The following is a 19,098-nucleotide window of genomic DNA, read 5'->3' as shown; positions in this document are numbered from 1 at the left end:
AAGCTGCATTCCATGATCCAAGCAACACATTATGTTAGCAAACCTATGGCCTCAGCCCCATATTTGCCAATGTAACAGGAAATTTAGTGACATGGAAATTAAGAAGGGAAACCCTTTCCATGCTTGCTGACACTCCCTGCAAATTCCTTTCCACAGCTATTTCCCCTACAGCTGGTTCTACTTCAAGTTTAAGGGCCCAACAGGGCAGAACCTTTAAATATGACCCAGAGCGGACGCACTTACAGGGGAGAATTATCACCAGAGGGAGAAGGATCAATCTTCCCTCTTTCTAACTAATTCTCCTGCAAATAGCACCCACCAACACTCACATGAACATTATGAAGAGAAGAGTCAGCCGGGAACCCTGTGTTTCCCTAGTAACATCTAATTTGTTCCTACCAAGTATGCAAAATACAACCGTGTGCGTTTATTTCACCTTCCCCAACGTGATGCCCTCTGCATGTTTTGGACTACAGCATATATTGGCTGGGGCTGATGGAATCTGTAATCCAAAACATGGAGGGCACTAGTTGGGGGCAGGGTGCAAAAACTTAGAAACAGAAGCCCCACTCTATGACAACTCCTGCTCAGACCAAGGAGTGTAGATTTTTTAAACAAAAGGAACTATACCTTCACATGACAGATATGGTTATGACTCAGACTTGTTCCCCCTTTAAAAAAAGAATTAGACACTTTCCTAAAAGGGAAAGGTTCTCACGGCTGCAATAGCCAAATGAAGTCTCTGTGTTCAGAAGCAGTTATTTCTTCAATTACCAGATGGTGAGGGAAAACACAGGAAATAGCTATCCTGTCTGAGGAGAAAACATAGCTCAGTGGAAGAGCATGTGTTTTGCATGGAGTATGTTACAAGCTGAATCTCTGGAATCTCCATTTAAAGGATTTCAGGTGGCAAGTGATGGGAAAGATTCTACTTTGCCTGAGATGCTGGATAGCCACTTCCAGTCAGAGAAGCCCAGCCTTCTCCAACCTGGTGTCCTCCAGATGTTTTCAACTTCAACTCCCATCAGCCCCAGTCAGCACAACATGGGGCTGATGGGAGTTGTAGTCCAAATTTTCTGGAGGGCATCAGGCTGGGATAGGCTGGAGTGAACAATACTGGGCTAGAATAGAAACAGTAATGTATGGCAGGTTCACATGTCCATTTGAGCTTCGAAAGGCACCTGGTTAATCACCTTCAGAATAGAATAAAGTGGTACCTTGGGTTACAGACGCTTCAGGTTACAGACTCCACTAACCCAGAAATAGTACCTTGGGTTAAGAGCTTTGCTTCAGGATGAGAACAGAAATTGTGCGGCAGCCGCGCGAGGCCCCATTAGCTAAAGTGGTACCTCAGGTTAAGAACAGTTTCAGGTTAAGAGCGGACCTCTGGAATGAATTAAGTTCTTAACCCGAGGTACCACTGTATTAAACTACTGGTTTTGTTTGATACTGCAAAACTGCTAGGGACCAAATTTACTAGACTCCCCAGAGCAGCCTGCAAATGAACAGCTACTAGAAAGGCATGCACATGGAAGGGGCCTTCTTCCAAAGGAAGCCATACATAGATCTATGTGGGCATCCTGGCTTTGCAGCATAGAACCAAGTTGCACAGGAGACACTAGACTTGACAGAGGCATGTTACTTTCCAGTCACAAAGGAGAGCACAGCAAGCCCTTGAGTTCACAAGGTATGTACTGTGACATGTCAGGTGCTTGAAAACACAAGCCTCCCTCAAAATGCATTTTTGCAGTCCCAAGCAGGCAGCATGAGCCCTCTTTAGCCTGCTTTATAGATGGCCAGATTATTTGCCAGCCTATTCAGCCTTCCCAACCTTGGGTCCCCAGATGTTGCTGGAAATATAATCCCTATTCTCCCTGGCCATTGGCCATGCTGACAAATAATATGTGGGCAACATTTGGTCTTCTTGGACTTACACAGTCTTTCTAAGGTCTCAGAGAGAAGTTTTCCCATCACCTGATCCATTTTAACTGAAGAAACCAAGGATAGCATCTGGGATAGCATGTATACAGACTTACAATAATCCCTCTCCAATTACGGATAAGGAAATGTTTCCATTTCTATTACTCATTTTTCCCAATCTTAAATTCAGTTTTTCACATTTCCACATGTTCCCTAATTTTAAAAAAATCTTCATCAAAACCCACCAGCATTTTAAGCGTTTATTTCTAATAATATACACATTTTTGCCACACAATTTTGCCAAATATACACATTTTTTGCAAAGCAATTTCCTCCTAGTAGAATGCATTTTTGTATGTGATTTCCAATAATATATACATCTGTGTGCACACTTTACCGCATTATATCCACTTTTTTACACATTACTTGGCTGGAGAACTGCATTGCAAAATTCAGAAAAGTGTGAATTTCAAAGGATGATTGTATGTTGGTTTGCATCTTGATTCAAAAGTGAAAATTAGGTAAGTTCCCCTTTAAGTGTGAACTGAATCAAATTTCTCCCCTATCCCCAACTTCAATTCACATATCCACCTACACACACCTATGCAAGTGAAAGAAATTAAGTGAACGCACCTGAGTGTTGTGTTCACTGACAAAGCTTTTGCCAGTATTTTGGCACCCACGTCTCCCATAGCATTACCACTGATATCCAGCATGACAAGACAACTGCTCCTGCTTCTCAAACCATCTAGGATAACACTGGTTCCCAGTTTCAGGCGAGATTCTGCCACTGATAGGGATTCGACAGACTGAAATAAAATCAGGGAAGAACGTAGCAGAGACGCCAAGACACTAATAACTATGTTGCTTGTTTGCAGAAGGCATGGAACACACAAACACACAGTGCCAAGTCTATGACAAAGATCATTCAATGGACAATAGTGACTATGGACAAATAGTCCATCCCTATGTGGTAAGGTTAAAATAAGTGGAAATTAGGCAGACAACAGGAAGCTCCACTGAGTTGTGAGAGCATGTACTTACCAGAAATAATTAAGGATTTCAAAGTTTGACCAAAGCATGCTAATACACAGGTATTGAACTTAGAACTCCATACTTACACAGTCATCATCTTGAGTTAGCTGAACAATTCGGTGCAAAGCATCAGCTAGGGTCTCCCTAGGAGAAAGAAGTAGAAAGCCCACTAATTTTCCTGGTCTGAATCTGATTTATAGGCGATTAGTGGGTTCCTGTTGTGTCACATTGGTTTACTAGATTCATAAAAAGGTAAAGGGACCCCTGACAGTTAAGTCCAGTCGCGAATGACTCTGGGGTCGTGGCGCTCATCTTGCTTTACTGGCTGAGGGAACCGGCGTTTGTCTGCAGACAGTTTTTTCTGGGTCATGTGGCCAGCATGACTAAGCCACTTCTGGCAAAACCAGAGCAGCGAGAATACTTTATCGAGAAACTTCAACAGGAGCAAAACATTGCCACAATGTTCTTGACTGGGACTGGAATAATACTTAGATCTTATGTAATCTGCATTGGCTGCCTGTGATCTTCAGTCAGCTCAATTTCAGGTGTTACTTTTGAACTTTAAACCCCTGAATGGCTTAAGACGCTGCACTATCAAGGACTACCTTCTTCCATATGTGCCTCCACATAAGCTCTGTTCAATATCTGTGGCATTGATCTAGATGCCATTGATGAATGAAGCTTGACTGGCATCCACTAGGCATAGGGTCTAATCAATGGTGGTGACAATTTTATGGAATATCCTTCCCAAAGAGGTTCATTGGGCCGCTATACTCTAGACCAGCAGTGAGGAACCTGTGACCCTCCAGATGTTGTTTGATTCAAACTTTGTCAGCCCCACCCAGAATGTCCCATGGCAAGTGATGATGATGGGAGTTGTACGCTGAAGGGTTGCAATCCCCCCACATGCTCTAGGCATTTGGTTAATTTGGCACTGCTTTCAGAATATTAACCTGAGTTTTTGTAGTGCTGTTCTGTATGGCAACCAGTTATGTTGTGTGCAGGTTTTTGGTGGTGGTGTTTTTTTGCTATCCCTGCTGTTATTTTTATTAGTCTGTTCTTCTGTATTTTGCAATGCGTGGTACTTCTATCATGTCTTTATTGCTTTCAGCTTATGAGTTGCTTTGGGTTTGCCTCTAGGTATGGAAATGCAGGCTCAAAACTATTAAAAGCAAGCAAATAAATAAAAAAAATAGCCTAGGTATGTAAAAAAATTCTTTCAACTCTCACATGTATGTATTAATACTAGCATTTAACTTTTTTAAAATTACCAACAGAGTGTTAAATGCTTACCTGGACCGGATATTAAAGTTTTTTCCTAGTGCAACATGCTTGATGGATCTGCTTCTACCAATGGCCAGCACCAGTGTCACCATGTCAGAATCAAAGCCTGCAGAAAGAGTAGCTGTGTATGCATGGGTACCTCACGGGTGCAGGTAGGGGTCCTGCCAGGCTGATTGGTCACAAGCAAGCAAGGCCCTCCACCAAAACAGATTATTAAACACTAGATTTGATATAATTCAGACACAGGAAGGTGAGGCAGGCTTGTGAAACCTTATAAGAAACAGCACTTAGATCAGGGGGCTAATCTGTGGCCCTCCAGATACTGTTGGACTTCCACCAACTCCAGCCAGCATGGCCAAGGGTCAGGAGTGATGGGAGTTGTAGTCCAACATCTGGAGGGCCAAAGGTTACCTACTTTTGCTTTAGATTCCAGTAAACCAGCAAAGACCTTGATTCTAATTGGTGTGCTCTTTTGGTGTGTTTGCTCTTTTGGTGGGATATGCATCAGGCCCCTTTATGGGATGTTAAACGTGGCTGAGAACTTTTAACATACCACAAAGAAAAGACCACCCACAGATCCTAATCTAATACAGAGTATGTATTATTCAGATAAGCCTAGATTGGCAAGGAAGGGGACACAAAGAGCTAGAGAGCACACAGTCTCCCTCAGTCTTAGGGACAGAGGCCGTCTAAGGAACTGATAGACTTACCATTGTCGGATAAATTCAACTCCTTGATTGAGCTGGCATCTGAAACAAGATCCTGGATCACCTGGGCACCTGCTGATTTCAGCTTTAATATGAAGACAATTCATACATATTCAAAAATAGTAAGAACATAAAAAATAAGAACAACTCTGTCAGATCAGAGCTATTTTGATTTCTTGGTTTTGATATGCTGAGGTGTCAATTTTAATTGGCAATATTTATTAAGAACATTAAATAGAGCCCTGCTGAATTAGACCAAATACCTAAATAGTCCAACATCCCATTTCTCACGGTGGTCAACCATATGCATGCCTCTGAGAAGCCCACAAGCAGGGCAACAGGGCAATAGCCCTCTTCCACTGTTGATTCCCAGCAACTGGTATTCATGCCACCTCTGATATAGTCATCAAGTCTAGTAAGCCAAAACGGCTACATTTACTTTTTGTATGACTTGGAAAATACTGGATTTAGCCATTCAGCAGTGGAAACCTAAGCTAGAAAAAGAGAACCTTAAACCACATGAATCTAGTGATTTATTATCCGAGGAAATAGTCCTTTCAGCTGCTAGGTAAAGCCACTCACTTTGGCTGCTACTGAATTTTTACCTAGTGCATCACCTAAAATGGTATTTTCACCTTGGTTAATATTAAATCTGATTCATAAGAAATGAACCATGTCTCAGATAACTGTAACACAAACTTCATATCATCTGCCCCTTTGCCTACATGTTCTTCAAACCTCTCTAGCAAATTTTATTAGGTACACTGTTTTGGGGAGGGGTGTCCCTTCTTACCTCACAGCTACTGAGGTCCAGGTGCAGACCACTCAATCGGTGGTTATATGCCAAGGCCTGCAGCAAAGCTCTGTAACAAACCAGAAAGGAAACAAGGGTAGGGAGCCACTGGCGGAGGAAGAGGAATGCGGGGAGAGCGCACTGCCCCTGGCAGCGCGATCCTGGTAGGGTGCCATCATGGCTGCCCCCCCGCCTGCACTGGGTGCCACACCCCCAGGACATGTGCCAGCCCTGCCCCTGCCTGCTCTCTGCCCCCCAGTGCCGGAGTATGAAGCTTCGCCACTGTAGGGAGCAGCTCTAACTGACAGGTTGTCATGGGGGGAATCTGGTTCTGCATCTTCTCCCCCTCTACTATAGATTTGACTCCATCCCAAAATGCTTCATTTAATCCCTAATAGCTCACCACTTTGCTTCTTTGAACCCCAAAAGGGCAAGAATTGCTTTGTGTTGGATCAGATCAAAAGTTCAGCTAGTCCAGCACTGTACAACAGCCACCCTCTGCTGTTGCCTTCCAGCAAGCTGGTATTCAGTGATAGGCTGCCTCTAACCATGGAGATTCCAAACAAACACCATGGATTTGTTTCCTTCTCAATGGATTTGTCAACCCCCCCCCCCTTTATGCATTCTGTGGCAAATCCATAAATTAATGTGTGTGTTACAGAATTCATCTTGATTATGCCTCATTCCTTCATGCCCACTCAGCTAAGAAATAGTCAAGTATACCTTTCTGTGCCTGTCCAGCAATTTTTTCTTCTTTTGATATTATTATTAGTTACCTTCTCATATTTACTTGCTCATATTGGCTGCATTCAGATGAAACACTAACCCACAGTTTAGTGTTATGAGAATGAGCCTAACATCCTCCAGAGCTTGTGTACTTCTCTCCCCCTCCTCTTCTCTCCTCTTGCAGTGCAGCTGTAAGGAAGTTTTATTTCCAATTACTTCAGAACCCTAAACTGTGGTTAATTTTAACTATGGTTGATTGAAACAGGCCAGCTTCATAAGCTATGGTTGGTGTGAAGTTGGTTCCCCCCCCCCCCCAAACAAGCAAAAAAAGATTAGCCACAGTTAGTTTGATTTAGATGGCATGACAAGTGATGTGTCATCAAAAATGGAAGTGAAAGCTTCTGAATTCCTTGCAGCTACACCAAAGAATGAGAAGGGAAGAGAGTGTAAGCCTGGAGAATGACTTGGTGTATTCCCATCACAATAATTTGCTGTTCATCACGACATCCAAAGGTTATTTTCATCCTTATAGTAGTTCTTCAATATAGATCACTTATTTACAAACGAGGAACCAAAGCTGGAAGAACAATGAATTACACAAGACTACAACAACCTATGGCAGATATGGGACTTGAATCCAGATCACATTCAATATTGTCTCTCTCTCCCCCTCCCTAATGGGAGCCAGCTAAAAACAACGATTTACCCCTCACCTCAAAGCCTCTGTTGGTAACTTGGTTCCAGCCAATGAAACATGTTGGAGAGCAGAGGCTTTGCTGAAGAAATTGCTGATTCCAACAGGAACATCACTGTTCTTTCTGAAAAGAAGTGCAGTAACTTAAGTTCTATGGGCAGGTATCAGGACGCACAGACCCCTGGAACTGGATCAGAAAATACCTCCTCACTAGAGGAGGATGAAGGGAAGGGCCATAGCTCAGTGGCAGAACATCTGCTTTGCATGCAGAAGGCCCTGTATTCAATCCTCAGCATTGCCAGGTAGGGCTGAAAAGGTTCCCTGTCTGATAACCTGGAGAAAACAGCATAGACAATACTGAACTAGCTAAACCAATGGTCTGACTCTGTATAAAGCAGCTTCCTATGTTCCTATGATGTCACCATGAATCCCAGGACCAAGGGAGACAAGGAACCCAAAAGGAACACTAACACTCATACCACCTCCACAATATTCCATCCAGGGTAACTGCAGACTTGTGAGACCTGATATGGCCTAACTGGACTCATCCCTTAACTCTGGACCCTCCATGGGGTCCTAAGGAACAGTAAAAGCAGAAAGTCCAAAATGAAGCTTAGTCCTGATGCTACTATGCTCACTTGGCTGAACAAGGCATCCCATGTCAAAAGAGGAAAAACAGTCAGGGACATGATCCCATTAGCACCCCAGGAAGGGTGGGACAAGCAGGCTGAGTAATTAAACCCTCTGCTGCTAGCTGGAAGACCTGTTCATAGCAAAGCAGTATTCTGCTCAGCTGTTTTCCCTGGCTCAGGACTAGGTCCTCTGACTGACTGGACAGATCCCCTGCCTGGCTCAGACAGCTGAAATGAGTCAACTAGCTTCCCTAATCACAAGGCATCCCCTTAAAAGTAGGTGATTGTCAGAGGAGACTTGGGTAGACTGTCCCAAGACCTTAGGGGAGGCTGAACCCACTCCACCACGAAATCTTCATAGTCAAAAGCTTGATTTGGAAATGTAATCCTCTGCCAAGATCTTGCAACCAAAGTCATAAGAACGTACACGATTGGCACTCAACACAAGAACAGCACCTAAACTTGAATTCAGGAGCAATGCAGATTCTTTATGTGAAGCAGGAGCCAAGTCAGGTTTAGACATCTGGACTAGGCTATCAGGAAGTACCGTAAGTCATTACCCTAGAAACCCACTGAACAAAAGAGCTTCACATGCATATTTTCAGGCTCTTGCCCAAAATCACAATGGTTTATGGATTTTTTTAAAAGCTCAATTTAAAAGCTCTACCAACTTTTATACCATGTTGTCTTCTTGTACACCAATTTGTACACCAATTTGAGGTTTTATGGTACATAAATCTAGTGAAATAAATAAAATAAAACTGCAGGCTGGCATAATATGCTACTGCTCCCAAGTAGCCTGCCAGAAAGGTGCAGAGAAAGCACACCAAGCTCTTACTTGTGTGTATAAACGTTCTTGGATAAGTTCAGGTGGATTAGGTTTTCACAGTAACCAGCACCCAAGGCATCGAAAAGCTGGGGACAGAGGAGGAAAAGGTCATAGACAACTGCGGAAAACAAAACAAAAGAAGCTCATGGTCACCTGTGGATTTCTGAGAGTGCCACTGGGTTCCATAAAAAGTTTTATATTTTGGATTTAACTGCTGACTCAGGCTATGGTCACATGCTATACCTTTAAAGCACATTTGAAGCACATTCTTCCCCTCAAATAATTATTGGCACGGTGGTTTACCTCTCACATAGTTACAATTCTCAACAACCCTTAACAAACTACAGTGCCTAGAATTCTTTGAACTGGGAAATGTGGTATGAATGTGCTTTAAAAATATATTATGTATGTAGTCTCAGTCATTTTGGCTGAGGGTTTTATATTGCTGTTTTATGAAATTGTAAGTTTTGAATGTTGTAAGCTGTCCAGAGTGATAGTATCGATTTTGTTTATTTTTGCAAGAGAAGGGCAGGATCTCAATGTTTTAACAAACAAAATAACTAGCAAACTCCATTTTCAAATAGAAACAGCCACTGCCAGTGAGAGTAGTCAGTACTTGGTTAAGTGGACTAAGGGTCTGACTCATTTTAAAGGAACTTCACTCGTGACAGCACAATAATACAGGGTCCTCATTCCGGGAAAATGACATGGTACAACATGCTTAAGAGCAAGAAATAGCAGCAGCTGTCAGGTGCTCACCACATCCAAAGCGCAGGCTGTCCCAGAGAGATCAAGGTGACCTAAAGCATTTGGCTGACTCAGGAAAGAAAACAAGCCCTGAAAGGGGAGAGAGAAAGAGAGAGAGAGAGAGAGAGAGAGAGAGAGAGAGAGAGAGAGAGAGAGAGAGAATGACTTACTTGTTGAGAGAGAAAATTGCAATGCGGCTGTTGTAAGACAGCAAGGTCCACCGCAAGCATTTCTTTAATGTACTCTAGAGCTGCCTTTGAAAACTATCCAGAAGCTCCAACAGGCCTAAATGCCACTGCTAAACTAATATCTGGAGCTTTCTAGATAGAACATGACTCAGTTCCTTATTTAAAAGCATTTATAAGCTGCTTAATATTTCAGAAAAATCTAAATGGTGTATAATCTAACAAACAATATACTGTATCATTAAAACTAAACCCAATAAAACTTCAATGTAAAAAAACAAATGAAAGTGTATAAAAGTGAATAGAACAAAAATATCTTCATTGTTTACCTCTATGCTTCTGAGCTGTTCACCTTTAAAGCCCTGAATCACCAGCAAAAGTGACCCCTTGAGCCACTTAAACTATCCAATGACTTTGCCTGGTGATGAGACAACTTAAAGCTTGTGAACTAACACAGAATATTTTAGCAGCGACAGGTCTTGTGGGACTAGACAGCAAGATAAGTTAAGTTTTGGGAAGAGAAGGTGAAAGGCCCAGAAAACTCTTCCTGCAAAGAGACAACTGCTCCAGAACAGCATTGTTGACTCTGTTATTTCATTAGCTTCTGCAGAAATGCAAAAGCAAATGAAACCTAGATGCATTGATTTTTAAAGACTGTAATTCCAAAACAGCAACATTGGGGCTGAGGAGCAAACTTTGAGTCCCTGTCTGTGTCTGAAACAGAAGGCAAAACACATCTGCTACACAGTTTCCAGGGGCCATGAATACTCACGTCTGCACCTTCAGTGGCCAGGCTCCCTGGGTTCCCAGAAAGGTCCAAGTGGTACAGAGTAGTTCCGTATAGTCTATTGGAGCCTAGAGATTGGCAAAGGGCCAACATTCCTGGCAGGCAAGAGAAATCACAAAGAGGTGTTAAGGGTGCAAGTGCCAAGTTACATAGAGGAAGGTGGAGGGCAACTGTTTCATTTGCAAGGTTGGCCTTGCTTAGCTCAGATTCTGACATTGACTGGTGAAATTAGGTATGTACAGAGAACTACATCTTTACCTGAAGTGAGAAAGCATTCCTTCAGCTAGATAAGCACAGTTGCATGATATGCTCCAATGCAATTAATAGATTTGTTAAATATCAACAACTGGTACATGCAGGTCTTCCATCCAGTGACCCTGTTAAAGGGCTGGCTCTACCATTAGGTAGAGTGAGGTGACTACCTCACCTCAGTCAACTGATTTTTGATGTCATGAAAGGTCAGCAACTTCTTACTTTAAGTTGGAATTATTGTATTTTCCCTCCCGGTAAGAGGCATTTAAGGGATTTTCTGTCACAAGTAGTCAGTCTTGGCTCCTATACACTTTTACTTGGCTGTACCCATGGGGCATGCTGTTTTTGTTCCCTCTCAGGTAAAAAAGTTCTTGAGCTGGTCCCAGTGCCATTAAAGAACAGAAATTGTCTGGTTGGTTTTTTTTATTTATCAGCTTGTTTAACTATATCAAGGCTTTGGAGGTGTCGTGCTGGATTTTTTAATTTACATTTTGCTTTGGCCAGCCCTGGATCCATGCAGTGAAGAAAACAGGCAATGTATATTTATTTTATTAAAAAAGGAATATGAACCAGTATTTAATAGAACTAATAAAACATTAATATGGAAGAATGAAGGCAAAAAATCTAATCACTGCAATAAATCTCACAGCAAGATAACATTAATAATGACACTACAATAAAGATACTATAAATAGATACCACAGATGAAGATTTAGATTTCAGTTCTCTCTGCTGTGCTAATGCCATCCTAATACAGCATCCTGAAACAGTACCACTACCCCAAACCCTTCAACCATGGACTAACTGTTTCCCCCTGTACCTTTTGGAGTCAAGGAGGTCCTAGCAAAGTTCAAGCTTTGGAAGCCCTTGATGCTTTGCTCTAAGTTCTGGCTCAGAGCAATTATACCTAAAGAGAGAACAGAACCCTTGAGTAGACATAGAATGCAATTGTACTGCCATGTACCAGTACTTCAGTGGTGCTTCTAGGCAGGCAGTTCCTAGTACCACCCAAGAATTCTTCTACCATAGTAAACTACAAGTGGCATTGCAACAATCAACTTTCCACACAACTTGGGTGGCGGTGGGGGTATTGTAATTTTTCTGTATACATCCTACTATGCTTCATCCACATAGATGGGCCAGAAAATAACCCATCAAATTTTTTTCCTGATCAATAATTTAATTTGAACCATGGTATTCGTTCATTTAAGAGTAATTACCTGTGAGATGTCATGATTTGTTTTAAAAAAAGGTTTTGATTTACAGATGTTCCAGATGGCTCTTAGACTAAGTTTTTAGATCAGAAGTATTTTAAATTGGGGGGCGGGGCAGCACATTGATAAAATGGTGGCAACTAGTAAGGCAGTGGGGAGTTTTAGAAAAATACTCTTTTATTTAAGATTGCTTCCTCAGCTTGGACCCTCAGGATACTGTCAGCCTACAACTCCTGTTATCCCTTACCGTTGGCCATGCTGGCTGGGGCTGATGGGAGTTTTAGTTATATATAAAAATAGGATAGCAGCATTTTAGTGCTAACTAAAAGAACAATTATAAATAAAGAGGAACAGTGATAATATGATGACCACTTGAAAAGTAATAGTCAAAGTTTGCCAAGTGGGGGAAAAGTCTACCTGCCCAATGTATCAATACACATTTTGCAACTATGCCACTTGGAAATACTGAAAAAGAAGCACAAAAGTAATCTAGACTTGGAGAAATTCTACAAAAGATGGAAGCAGCACTAGGAAAACACAGGACTATATAATGATTGGGTGATATCGTGATGCAAATTTCCCCCAAGGTGAATGAATGACACGCAGCAATTACACACTAAATGCTATTTGTTTAACAAATTCACTCCTGTTCCCCAAGTTAATCTTACTGCTTAAGCCAGTGTGGGCCAGAGCTAATCTTGGACCAACATTCAAATCCAACCTCTTCTTCTTCTTCAGTGTAGGGATTTAAAACAAATTTCTCAGCCTTAGCTCCCCATTGGTATAGGGAGACTGATGTCACCTACCTCATAGGGCTACTGTAAGGTCAAACACACATAGTAAAGATGGTGAATCACTTAACAAATTAAAAGTCCATATTTATAATAGCTGAAGCACTCAAACTAATTGAAGACTTGGAAAGGTCTCTTTTCTATCAGGGCAGAGAATGCAACTTTAGTAATTGAAAGTTCTAAAGGCGGAAACAAATGAGATTCTCTATACCTAGGTAACTGCAGCAGGAGGATTTAGCCAAAAAATAGAGCAACCAAGTAAATAGTTAAGACAGTCAGTGGCGGAGCTTCATGCTCCAGCACCGGGGGGCATTGAGCAGGCAGGGGTGGGGCTGGCGCACATCCCGGGGGTGGGGTGCGCTGTCCGCACGTCCTGGGGGCAGGGCATGCCACCTGTAGGGGCGTGGTGCCTAGTGCAGGCTGGGGGCAGCCGCAATGGCACCTTACTGGAATCGCGCTGCCGGGGGCGGTGCACTCCCCCCGCACTCCTCTTCCTCCACCAGTGAAGACAGTGAACCAAGTTTATTATTATGGCCAGAACACACAAGTCACTACTATGCAATATTGGCCAAGAGATCAGAAATTGCACTACCTCGGTCCTCAAGCAGGTTTCCAGAAAGATTAAGCATGTTTAAGGTATTGCTTGGATTATTGTGAAGCACCTGGGCCATCCGTTGAGCAAAATCACTGCAAGGGAAAAAGATTTCACACAGTAACAAGCCCACAGATGAAAATAATAGTACCTCACACATTTTGACTTCCCTTCGTGCCAACCAAACATCTGTGGTCACTAAGAACTTGCTCCTCTCCCAAGGGTTGATACCTTGTTCCCGATTTTGTGCTGCACAGTGCAAGATCAGGAACAATTCCTTATTCTCCTCTCAACTCCAGCCACGGAGCATGAGATGGAGAACTCATCACTGGAAACACATTGCATGGAAGCAAGTCCCAGCCTGAAGCAAGTCCCAGCTCTATTTTGGTTCTGTGTTGCTAAGGTCTCCTCCTGACCTTTGAGACTGGGAAGGGGAACCTTCCCTTTAGATATGTTAAGTGGAGCACAATGGTGGGGATGATCCATGATGCCCACTCCAGTTCCAAGATTAGGGGGCAACCTGGTAGCATCCTAAACTTGCCAGAGGTTGGGGGAACACTCAACATTATGACCAAAATATGAACTTCCGGACCTGCCTACTGACTGGTGCATGGTTTGCAAATTTAGCCCATACTGAAGGTCAAAGTCAATCTGACTGAAAATGTTCTGGTGGGATGCCCATGAGGATCTTTTTAAACCCACATGTGTGCAGCACAAACTCCTACTCAAGTCTTCTTGAGTTCTTCTCTTGGAAGAAACAGAAGGTCAGAGAAGATCAGAAATAGTTCTGGTTACCACAGCAGGAGGCATGGAGACAATTAAGTGGCAGAGCTTAGAACTCATGCTCTACTCCCGACACATTCCTATTCATAGCTTTAAGTATTCGTTTTTCCAATCTGTATACTGTTCAAGCTTGTTGGTGCGTGCTGCACTTGTATCTTAAACTGGTGTTTATCTGCCACTTTGTGTGTGACTGGCACAATGCTGTCCATCTTCCGCGGGATTTTGCAGCGCCTTCTGGATCTTTTAAATCACAACCATGTATGACCATGCTGGCTGGAGTTGCAGTCCAAAACATATGGAGGGCACCTGGTTGGTGAAGACTGGTTTACGACATGCATTTAAACTCATTTCATTAATTAACTAAGATTCCATAACATCCCTAATTCTTTTGCTGGACATTTTGCTCAATCCTAAATAACTGGTCTGATCATTGCCACAGCATGCTGATATATTATGAAGCTGTTTGTTGCATGGTGTTAAAAAAAGTGTACCTGTTGTCATGCAGTGTCCCACTCCCAACAGCAACCACCATTTATTATGAATTCACTATATATTAATAATGAAACCTCCAGACTTTTTCTGCTTACAACTTCAAGCCACAGTTTTCCAACACCAGCTCTTCCAGAGTCACTGATTTGCTGAGAACATGGAGAATCTGATCCAGGATATCCAAATTCTAGGGCAGAATAAAATATACTGTGAAGCCCTGCTAGGGAAGGTTCAGGAAGACATTTTACTTCTGACTTATGAAAGAGGCAGAGGCAGTTATTATCAAAGAACTTGTAAATAATTATTGGGGGGGAAATAACAGACATTATATTAATCACTAACCCCTATAACATATTAACAACTAGCAGAAAATTATGGGACAAAAAATGTAAAATTCTCTTTTCTATATTCTGATTTTCTCCCCGCCCTACTCTGAAAACTCACCTTCTCCTACAGAGGTTGTGTTCCAAGTGCCCCTGCTAAATTCAGTGGCTACCAGGATAGGGCCTCCTTGGTAACAGCACCATGTTTATGGAATAGCCTCCCAAGAGAGGCTTGCCTGGCATCATCCTTATGCTCTTTTTGATGGCTGGCACATACCTCCTTATTCAGGCAGAGTTTTTAAACAACTAGTGCTTTTAATCTGAGCGTCTCAGTTTTATAGTTTATATTTTGCTGTAAATCTGCAAGAAGCACATTTTTATTCTTTTTATTGTTTTGTATTGTATTTCTAATATTGTATTTTATTAATTTTTGTGAGCTGCCCACACAAATGCCAACCATCGCTGTTGTTGTCATCATCATAAGAATTAAGAAGGATGCTTTTTAAACCAGGTCCATCTAGCCTAGTACTATCTACTCTATCTGGCATCACCACTCCAGGCGCTTTTCACATCACATACTACCTGATGCTTTCAATTGGGGGTGTCAGGGATTGAACCCAGGCCCTTCTGCATGTGAATCATGTTCTCTGGTGATCCCTCTCAAATTTACATTTATTTGTTTTATTTATATCCCGCCTTTCTTCCATCACAGAACTCAAGGTGTTATACATGGAATTTGCATGCAGTCTCCCATCCAGGCAATGACCAGACCCAAACCAGCTTGGCTTCAGCAAGGAGGCTGCATCCTGTGTTCTTATGCTTCTGTCCATCTCAGGGAGGTCCTTGCCAAAAAGCCTAGCACACTGCACTCACCAGTTTGAAGTCCTTGCAGCACAGCCTTGTGAACCACTGATTCAATGACAGGCTAGTCACACTAACAGCCACATCTCTGCAACAGGAAAAAGCAATATTACATAGAAAATGTATTCTGTCAAGTTGTACCATTAATCCATCTAGCTCAGTATTGCAGACACTCAATGGCAGCATCTTTTCAGGGTTTCAGGCAGGGAAATATCCAAGCCCTACCTACAGATGCCAGTAATTGAACCAGGAATGGGACCTTCTGCATACGAAGTAGGTTATCCATTGGCCCCATCCACCTATCCTAATCCACTATGCACCCAACAAGAGATGTAGCTTATTCAGTTCAACAAAGTAATTAGTTTAGAATTTAAACAGTTAAAATCTAGACTCTAAAAGGCACAATTCACCTGATTTTTTTTTTAAGAACAGTTTATTTTTTAAAAAAACCCAATAAAGATTATTTTAAAATGGTCTAACACAGCAACTCCCCATTTGATCTAGATTCAAAAAAGGCCTGCCTACTTATGGAGGTCTTCAGCTACATTCTAGACAGACACACTTGGGGCCAATGCAGGGAAGATGAGGGGAATTGAAGGGAATCACACAATTGCTTCATTGAGTATCTTGAAACTCAAATGCACACAGCATTGCTCAGCCAAGCTTTGCACTGACACATAAACATGGCTTGAGCTGGGAGACTGAATTCCTGGATTTATTAGAATACTGCTGATTTCATGCTATTTTAACACTGTATGGTATGACTGCATATCAGGTGATATTCAATGAAGTCCTACTCATTGAAATGAATGAATTTAAATTAGTCATGTTTATTACCTACAATGGGTCTAATCTGCATAGCTTTCAATACCACCTCATGGATTTCACCCTTCTCACTCCCCACCCAATTTTTTTTATATGGACTCACTGGCTGTGGAGGTGGTTGAAATCCAGCAGGTTGAACTCCCTGCATTCCTGGCTGTGATAAATATTATCCACATCCTTGAAAAATAAAAATAAAAATAAAATACATTAGCACATTGCAGGGAGGTAAGAGACCGTTTGGCAAATTCACATAATGTTGAAGATGCTAACAGTACTACCTAGCCATCTCTAAGCAGAAGAGTTCCACTCAAGAGTAATGATGAGCTTAATATCAGTATGCTGAGCCAGACTTGGCATACCTGTGTCTTAAGAACTGCAGTAGTACCTTGGTTTACGAACTTAATCGGTTCCAGAAGTCCGTTCTTAAACCAAAGCGTTCTTAAACCAAGGCGTGCTTTCCCATAGCAGCAGGGGACTCAATTTACAAATGAGACACACTCAACAGGAAGCAGAACATATTCTGCTTCCAAGGCAAAGTTCACAAACCAAAACACCTACTTCTGAGTTTGCAGCGTTCTTAATCCAAGTTGTTCATAACTAAGCTGTTCTTAAACCAAGGTACCACTGTACTTTACAAAAAATAATAATTGTACACAGGTCATGCAGGATGGAACTGGGGGAATACGGACACAAATGAGTTGCCAAATCACCATCTGGAAAAAGTGCATGCACACATTAAACTCCTTGATGCAGTGGGAGACAAGGAAACGGTAGCATTTTCTGGCCATTACTTTTTTTCTGCCACAGAGTTGTGTGTTATTCTTAAGCATGTTGTTTTGGTATGAATGACTAATTTGTGTCTTACCCACTGGATCTCCTCTTGGAAAGGGAGGCCAATGTAATCACAGAGAGCAGCATATGTCTCTGAAAACCCACCTGTAAATGTGAGAGGATATTAGCAGAACATGTTGCAGAACAGATTTTACAGGCTGATCCAAGTTCTAGATCCAAACTCTCCTTTGCCAGAAACTTAGTAGCTGGTCTTAGGTAAACCACTATCTCTCAAGCTCAATTAATACACACCTATCTTGCATGGGTGATAAAGAGATTTCAGAGATTATGGTATTTGAAGACTCCAAAAATTATAAGACAGGCCATATAAAAGTGATTACTTTTAAACATTTATATAATGCAGGAAAATCACAAGATATAGATATTCTGAGCCAAGAAGATACTTTGCCCAAATCAAATATTTGGGCCATTAGTAATATCACTCCCATTCCTCACTCCTCAACCCTGCCAACAATCCTTCTGGATACAAAAATAGAAAATACAGCTGTAGATCTATTTTAAAAAAAACTATTAAGAAAAAACTATAAAAAGGAGTACATTTGAGATAAAGTAAAGCAGTAGTGGAGAAGAGATGTCAGTTGCCACCAGCTTCATTCCTCCAATTTGTAAATATCTCAACAGACCTAATTTGTTACAACAGCAAATGTAGCTACTGAAAAGTTTGGACATGTTTGAACTATGAGTGCTTTGACTGTATATCAATCTTGTATTTCTTATATTTTTATACTGCCCTTTTTTTTGGAAGGAGCTCAGAGCAGGGCACATGGTTTTTCCCCTGTCAAGTTTATCCACACAATAATCCCGTGAGGTTGGTTAGGCAGCATCAGAAAGAATGAATGACCAAAAGTCTCTCAGTGAGTTTCACAGCTGAGTTGGGATTTAAACCAGGGCTTCCCCAGCCCTAATTCAACCCTCCTAACGACCACACCATGTCACAAAAAGATGTCAATGCTAAAATTCTCTCTTATTTACAACTATTTAAATAGCACAGGAGCCCTGCTGTCCTCCTTGGCATCTGGCCACTTGACAGCTGCACAACCATAGAAACCATCATCTCATATATACAGCTGATGCACAAAGCAGCCTACTTGCCCAGACCTTTAATGGTTTATAATGCTTAATTGGATGCTGCTGCTTAGCTTTATCGGCAATTTCATCTCCCATTTTACTGTCTGGCTGCTTCTGCTTCTAGTGTTTCATTTTTAAGATGTTGTTTAAAATTGGTTCATATTTTATCATTTTGTGAACAGCTATGAAGATAATCAATAATTGTTAAGGCAGGATATAAATATTCTATGGACCAATCCTATGAAAGGTTACTTGGAAATAACTATTGTGTTCGGTGAAGCTTACTCCCAGGTAAACCAATAGAGGATGGCAGTCTTAATCAAGGGAAAAACTGACCATATGTGCACATGGGGAGATGGCTGCATAAGCATCTGCAGTCCAGGGCAAGTTCTACATAAAATGATTCCTAGAAAGGGTGCCAGAGTGGCAGCTACTAGCAACTCTGTGCTTCTGAAGCCAAGGTCAAAAACACACACACACACCCTGCAGCCCTATTTTCCAATCTGTGCTTATGCTAAATTCATATGAATTCAGAATTGTCAGATTTTTTAAAGGCTAGAACACTCTAAGGGAAGTAAGCTTTAGTTTTACCACCAGTTTAATAATATGTTTAAACTTTTAGTTTAGTTTAAACTTTTAGTTTAAATTGTATGTTTAGGGAAGCTTTTAATATTTGATGAATTGTTGTATTTTAATGTTTTGTTGGAAG

General features: G+C 41.7%; 1 protein-coding gene across 2 annotated transcripts in view; it reads right to left on the bottom strand.

The window, feature by feature from the left end:
• Positions 1-19,098, bottom strand: part of CARMIL2 (capping protein regulator and myosin 1 linker 2) — a 66,665-nt gene that overhangs the window by 35,814 nt on the left and 11,753 nt on the right. For both annotated transcript variants that reach the window (XM_077931695.1, XM_077931694.1), the window contains 15 exons: positions 17,335-17,405; positions 16,573-16,646; positions 15,657-15,732; positions 14,559-14,647; positions 13,189-13,283; positions 11,412-11,498; positions 10,325-10,434; positions 9,380-9,457; positions 8,630-8,706; positions 7,179-7,283; positions 5,740-5,809; positions 4,950-5,031; positions 4,249-4,345; positions 3,042-3,099; positions 2,554-2,729 (listed from right to left, as the gene is read on the bottom strand). In XM_077931695.1, coding sequence (XP_077787821.1) covers positions 2,554-2,729; positions 3,042-3,099; positions 4,249-4,345; positions 4,950-5,031; positions 5,740-5,809; positions 7,179-7,283; positions 8,630-8,706; positions 9,380-9,457; positions 10,325-10,434; positions 11,412-11,498; positions 13,189-13,283; positions 14,559-14,647; positions 15,657-15,732; positions 16,573-16,646; positions 17,335-17,405 — 1,345 coding nt within the window. The remainder of the gene's footprint in view (positions 1-2,553; positions 2,730-3,041; positions 3,100-4,248; positions 4,346-4,949; positions 5,032-5,739; positions 5,810-7,178; positions 7,284-8,629; positions 8,707-9,379; positions 9,458-10,324; positions 10,435-11,411; positions 11,499-13,188; positions 13,284-14,558; positions 14,648-15,656; positions 15,733-16,572; positions 16,647-17,334; positions 17,406-19,098) is intronic.

Source organism: Podarcis muralis, chromosome 7 (genome assembly GCF_964188315.1).
Source record: "Podarcis muralis chromosome 7, rPodMur119.hap1.1, whole genome shotgun sequence".
NCBI lineage: Eukaryota > Metazoa > Chordata > Lepidosauria > Squamata > Lacertidae > Podarcis > Podarcis muralis.
The sequence above is the reverse complement of the archived record's forward strand: the minus strand, read 5'-3'. Positions and strand labels throughout refer to the sequence as shown.